Below are 6,202 nucleotides of genomic sequence, written 5' to 3'. Positions count from 1 at the left end.
ACATCTCCAGCAGGGTATCAGCTGGCCTCTCCTCCTCCCCTCTCAGACACCAACGGAGTTCGACTGTCAGTTTCTCCTCCCAACTCCGGCGAAGGCCAAGGAATCCTTACCACCTGAAGAGAGAAGGATGGCAAAAGACAGGGGTAGACATGCAGACAGACATGGAGACAGAGAAAAAGACACAGGCAGAGACAGGAAAAGATGAAAACAGAGTTGTTTCAACTTCCGTCATTCTCGTGAAATTAGCGCTTTACTCGTCAAAAATCAAATCTACCATTACCCTCTCAAACAATCTTCTCGTCCCTTCCACCATCATCTCGTCTGCTCTCATGCACAACAGACCCTCAACCTCTCCCTCCTCCATCTCCTCCGCTCTCTTCTTACATGTCCGCCTTGGGGTGGGAGTGCAGAGGGCAGTGCCATTGGTCAGCCATGCTCTTGGGCGAGTAGAAGGACAGGCTCGATTTCTCATGGTCAGGTCCCATCGTGAAAGTCTTGTCGTTCAGCCCTCGGAAAACTTCGTTCAGCCTGCAGAGGTTGTCCCGAGGATGCGAAACCACGGAGCTGATGTCTACCGCCCCGAGCTCCTCTAGCTCCCGCTCCACCTCCTGCGAGCTCTTGTCCTCGTTCGCTTCCTCGTTTCCCCGCAGAGGCATGGCAGTCTCGTGCAGATGGTTTGAGATAGTTCGATCCCAGGACTTACAGGGGCACATGTCCCCGAAGGGACAGTCTTGCTTGACTCCGGACATGTCAGCGACGCCTTGGTTCATGTTGGGGCATCGAAGCTCATTCACAAACGCGGAGGAGGAGGCAAGACAGACTAGAAGCACTGAAAGCAAGGTTGTACATTGAACTTTCATCGTGCTGTGCTTGAAATATCAAGACGATCCTGGAGGCGGGTGTCCTAGCGCTGCAACAGGGATGTGAAGAAGGTCGATTTCGGCAAAAAAGGATCTCGTAAGAGGAGGAGGGTACACCTTGCAGGAGGCAGAGGAGAAGTGCGAGGAAGGAGGATCAATGGTGACTGAGGACAGAGGAGGAGGGTGGAGTGCCAGGAGGAGGGGAAAGGGGGGGGGGGGGGGGGGCGGGAGGAGGAGTGGAGGAAGTTGGGACAGGAGGAGGAGGAGGAGGAAGGGAACGAAAGGACAAAACCATTCCATTTTACACCATGAATAAACTGGAAAACAATACATTGCAATAAAAATTCAATAAAATTCACGATTCGGTGTGGTGGTCAACAGTATTTTATGATCATTTTATGGATTGGAAACTGTCACTTTGCACCGACATCCGCCCCTCAAAACCGAAAACATTTACTGTAGTAAATCACTCAGTACTTTTCTGTCGTTTGGAAGTATTTCACATTAAACTATAAATATTGCCCCAAGATTTTATAGTTTATGTTCAAAATTTAATGTATTTATTTGCAGCCGTAGGTAAAGAAACGTATCTCCCCTGCTGACCTCCTTCCCATGGTTTTGTAAATCGAGGGTAGGGGTCGTCATACTCAAAAGACTACCCCTTTTATCCATATTAAAAAGGGGGGTATTTCTAGAACTAGGCAATACACCGGGTCAAAGGGGGTGGGTAGTTCCGCCGTATCACAGCTGCTACTGCCTTCTTCAGGCTGCTCCCCTCATCCCCTGGCACCTAATATACCTAAGTTCACCGGGTGACGGGGGCCAGCGCGGCGGGTGACCCGGCACCGCCGATCGGATCGGACCGTCCGCCGGTCCGGGCCTGCCACCGTCACCCGGTGCCGGTGGCCAGTGACCGTACCGTACACCCGGGGCGTCAGTGTGGCAACTTCCGAGTTCCGTTTCAAGTTGATCCAAAACGGTTCAACGGTTTACGGACTGGCCGCTTGACACTCAGTGACCGTGCCTGGCACCGTGCGGCCCGGCCGGCAACTTGTACCGTGACGGTGAGGGCCACTCAGTGACGCGGCCCGACTCGGAACTCAGTTCAAGTTAATACTATGAATTGATCGGACTTGAAAGCCTTGAACTTGCCGACCGTCACGGTCGCCGCAGTGAAACTTTGGAAAAAATAAAGTTGAAACTTTTGGAGTTCACTCGTCGGACCCATAACTTAGTAAAGTTCTGACAGTGATCATTTGAACTTCCGAATCTCCCGCCATAAAGCCCCTCCCGCCCTCCCTCCTCGTCTCCATCCCTGCTCCATCCCCCAAGAACAAGCCGACTAGACGAGCCATCAGGTCACCAACACGCCAGCATGTCGGACTGCGCTCCACTACTTGCACTGTTAGAGCTCTCCAATGCCATCAGGTCTGGCCAGAAGATCCCTCCGAAGAAGAAAGAGACGACCAAGGGACCGATCGAGAGCATCATCGATGACATGAAGAAACACCCCGACGATCCCGAGAGGCTCGACGATGGGATTGCTATGCTCTCCGGCTATGCTCTCGTCCCCCACAACAACAACGTGCTGGTGAAGTGCGGAGGGGTCGAGGTGATCATCGGCGCCATGAAGAAGCATATCGAGGAGACGATGCTTGTCATGTCCTGCCTTGGAGTTCTTCAAAACGTCGCCGTCAACCCCAACCACTGGCAGAGACTGCGCGAGGCCGGGGTAGTCAAATCTTCAATGCTCGTCGTGAAGCACCACAAGTCGTTCGATGCCATTCAAGCCATCGGCGCGTTCTTGTTCCACACTCTAGCGCGAGATGAGGAGTTCCGCAAGTCCCTCGCCAAGAATGGCGCGATCGAGGCGGTTGCTACGGGCATGCAGCTGCACAAGACCTTCTCCGAGATGCAGATGCAAGGTTGTCTTGCCCTCAATCGCTTTGCCAGCGACGTCGCGCTCTTCCCCAAGATCTTCAGAGCCAAGGGCGTTGCTGCGCTCTTCGACATCTTGGAGCATCATCCTCAGAACATGAGCCTTGTCACGCCTGCCTTCCAGCTCCTCGTCGAGCTCTCCTCCAAATGCAAAGTCTCCGATCGCCCGGAGTTTAACGAGCAAGCCAACGTCAAGGTGCTTGGCAAGATGGTAAGGAGCAACAAGGGCATCCTCCAGTATGCCTGCTTCCTGCTCAAGAACCTGGCGTTCAGTGCCCCGGAGAAAGTGCTGAGAGATGGAGGAGCAGACGCGCTAGTCTACTGCATGAAGACCAACAGAACAGAGATGGACCTGCAGATGATGTGCTGCCATGGCTTGCGTGACGTGGTCAGCTCGTGCAAGGACTTGCAAGAGAACATGCAGACGAGCAAGAGCATGGTGATGGAGCTGCTGTCCCGCGTCGAGAGAGACTACAAGGACTTTGAGTATCTTCGTGTCCTTGCAAGCGATATTCTGAATCTCCTCGAAGATGCAGCCTGATACCTTGGGCCCCCGCCACTAGCTACCGGCCGTCACTCGGCCGGCCAGACGGTTTCTCAGGCCCGGGTCAGGCGAGTAACTGAAGTTGCCCAGCTGGCAGCTCAGCCGCCGTCGCGACGTGAGCAGAGCCGTCGGTGAACTTGAAAGTGAGTGCCGTGACCGGGTGGTGGAACTCGAGACTGTCAGGTTCACGAGTGACTTGGGGAGGCCGCTGAGTCACTCGGAAGCTGCTGGACCTCACCCGGGGACTTGACAGTCCTGATTGTGACATTATCATATAAACAAGAATGAAAGTTGAAAGTTGAAAAGGCTTGCGGCCAGCCAGTCAAGATTAACATCTTTTCATCAGGGTCGCACTGCCGGGTAAGATCCGACCCGAGCCCGAGCTGCATTCAAGCTGAAGTTCTGAAGCTCGGGCAGGGGGGAACAGCCTGGTAGTCGGAGGGTCAGAAGGTCAGCTGTCACTGCCCTCGGGATGGCGAGAATGCCATGATGGCGCCGAGGAAACTCAACCGAGGGGTCGATGTGACGACTGAGTCCGGAGGGGAGCCTCGGCTCTGCTGGAACCCGGGTAGAACGCGTAGATCAGTCAGCTTGCAGGCTGCCAGTCCGGATGAAACGAAACTCCTTGTACTGTCAGAGCAAGGCTGTGAGGGCACTACCGTACCGTGCTGAGATTTTCTCATAGCCATGTGGAAGGAGTCAGGTCTGGAAGGAACTCGAACTATCAGTGAGATGAAATGGCACTCGAGTAGCACTGAAGTGTAGCCTGGATATTGAAGACACAGTCTGATAGGAATGATCATTTCAGCTGATGAAGTACTGCCTGTCCCTTCAGTGCTACTCGCCGACATTGATGAAGATGATAATACAGATGAACGCAGCCTTGCTGCAGCTGCAGGAGCTGATGTAGAAGAAGATGAAAGTGGTGTTGGTGACTTCGCGGAAGGTAAATTCAGGGCACGCCAAGTCTTTTGCTTCCTCGTTGTGCCAGTGCAAGGGCTGCGATAATATCTCCAGTCTCCAACGAGGTACATATGATGCAGTAGGTTTGACAGTTTGCAGGAAACAATGAAAGAATGATGCAAGGAAACCATTGTATCTCCTGCCTTATGGCAACACTTTATTACATGCTTACATGAAAAGCGATCAACTTGACAAAGAATCAGACGGTGTCCCGTCACCCCACTGACTTTCTCCGCCCCTGGCAGAGAGCATGCTGTCCCTGTCACGCGCAGAGAGCAGCAGCACATCCCCAACGTCCCATCGAGGGACTTGTGAGCCTCGACGGACTTACATGTTGAGCTTCTTGGGAGTCTCCCAGGTGAAGTCCGGATCGTTGCGGCCGAAGTGGCCGAAGGAAGCGGTCTTGGTGTAGACGGGGCGCTTGAGGTTGAGCTCCTTGATGATGGCGAAGGGGCGGAGATCGAAGTTCTTCTCCACGATAGCGAGGATCTCCGAGTCCGGCTTGGTGCCAGTGCCGTAGGTGTTGACGTAGAGGGAGAGGGGCTTGGCGACGCCGATGGCGTAGGCCACCTGCACGATGCACCTCTGCGCAAGGCCAGCGGCAACGATGGACTTGGCGACCCAGCGAGCAGCATAAGCAGCAGAGCGATCAACCTTGGTGGGGTCCTTGCCAGAGAAGGCTCCTCCTCCGTGAGCTCCCCAGCCACCGTAGGAGTCGACGATGATCTTACGTCCGGTAAGACCAGCATCACCCTGGGGTCCTCCGATGACAAAGCGGCCGGAAGGGTTGAGATGGATGGCGGTCTTATCGTCGATCATGCCGGCAGGGATCACGGTGTCGATGACGTGCTTGCGCAGGTCGGCGCGGATCTTCTCGTTGGTGAGAGTCTTGCCGTTGGGAGTTCCGTCCTCGGTCTCAGCGTGCTGAGTGGAGATGAGGAGGGCAGAGACGCGCTTGGGGATGGTCTTGCCGTTCTCCTCCTCGTACTCGATGGTGACCTGGGTCTTGCCATCGGGGCGGAGGTAGGGGAGGGTCTTGTTGTTCCTCACCTCAGAGAGCTTGGCAGCAAGCTTGGTGGCGAGAAGGTGAGACATGGGGTGGAGCTCAGGAGTCTCGTTGGTGGCATAGCCGAACATGAGACCCTGGTCACCAGCGCCCAAGTCCTCCTCGGACTTGCCCTCGTGAACACCCTGGGCGATATCAGGGGACTGCTGCTCGATGGCAACGAGCACGTTGCAGGTCTGATAGTCAAATCCCTTGGAAGAGTCGTCGAAGCCAATGCTCTTGACGGCGTTACGGACGATAGTCTGGTAGTCGAGGTTGGCCTTGGTGGTGATCTCACCAAAGACCATGACCATGCCAGTCTTGGAGGCCGTCTCGCAAGCCACCTTAGAGTTGGGGTCCTGAGCAAGGCAGGCATCGAGGACAGAGTCCGAGACGATGTCGCAGAGCTTGTCAGGGTGACCCTCAGTCACAGACTCAGAGGAGAAGTGGTACGTCACTGGCATCGCGTGCTTCCTTGCCTTGCCCTTGCTTGCTTCCCCCCTATATCGCCTCCTCCCCTCCCCCCCTACCCCTACCCCTCACTGGGTACCCCTGACCCCTGGATAAGTACGTCACCCCGTCTATAGTTTTCTTCACCCCTTCATTCCTCCTTCACCCCCTCTTCGACCTCAAAAGTACCCACCTTAACCATGCCTCTAAGCATTGTTTATACAGAACACCCCACCCCTTTGTAGACTACCCTACCATATGACTGAAGGCTCCAAAGTGTACCCACCATTTCATGACGTACGGTGACCCTCACCTAGCCAATAAAACTCTGAGGTCTAGCAAAGGGTCCAGGGTACCCCCCTTTTGATCTAGGAAGGATGCGTTGACCCAATGAAAGTCTAA

The 6,202-nt window shown here is 54.6% G+C and overlaps 3 protein-coding genes across 3 annotated transcripts; 1 reads left to right on the top strand and 2 right to left on the bottom strand.

Moving 5' to 3' along the window:
• Positions 1-303: 303 nt before the first annotated feature.
• GUITHDRAFT_154720 (hypothetical protein) lies at positions 304-915 on the bottom strand. Its single transcript, XM_005825413.1, has one exon. The coding sequence runs from the start codon at positions 858-860 to the stop codon at positions 381-383; it is 480 nt and encodes a 159-aa protein (XP_005825470.1). The 5' UTR covers positions 861-915; the 3' UTR covers positions 304-380.
• A 1,320-nt stretch (positions 916-2,235) lies between these two features.
• On the top strand, positions 2,236-3,339 carry GUITHDRAFT_115452 (hypothetical protein; the record flags this gene model as incomplete). The annotated part of the gene is made up of 1 exon (XM_005825412.1): positions 2,236-3,339. The coding sequence occupies one exon, from the start codon at positions 2,236-2,238 to the stop codon at positions 3,337-3,339; it is 1,104 nt and encodes a 367-aa protein (XP_005825469.1).
• Positions 3,340-4,632: 1,293 nt separating this feature from the next.
• Positions 4,633-5,814, bottom strand: GUITHDRAFT_77190 (hypothetical protein; the record flags this gene model as incomplete). The annotated part of the gene is made up of 1 exon (XM_005825411.1): positions 4,633-5,814. The coding sequence occupies one exon, from the start codon at positions 5,812-5,814 to the stop codon at positions 4,633-4,635; it is 1,182 nt and encodes a 393-aa protein (XP_005825468.1).
• Between the last annotated feature and the right edge of the window lie 388 nt (positions 5,815-6,202).

The sequence above is a fragment of the Guillardia theta genome (genome assembly GCF_000315625.1).
Source record: "Guillardia theta CCMP2712 unplaced genomic scaffold GUITHscaffold_84, whole genome shotgun sequence".
Taxonomy (NCBI): Eukaryota; class Cryptophyceae; order Pyrenomonadales; family Geminigeraceae; genus Guillardia; species Guillardia theta.
The sequence above is the reverse complement of the archived record's forward strand: the minus strand, read 5'-3'. Positions and strand labels throughout refer to the sequence as shown.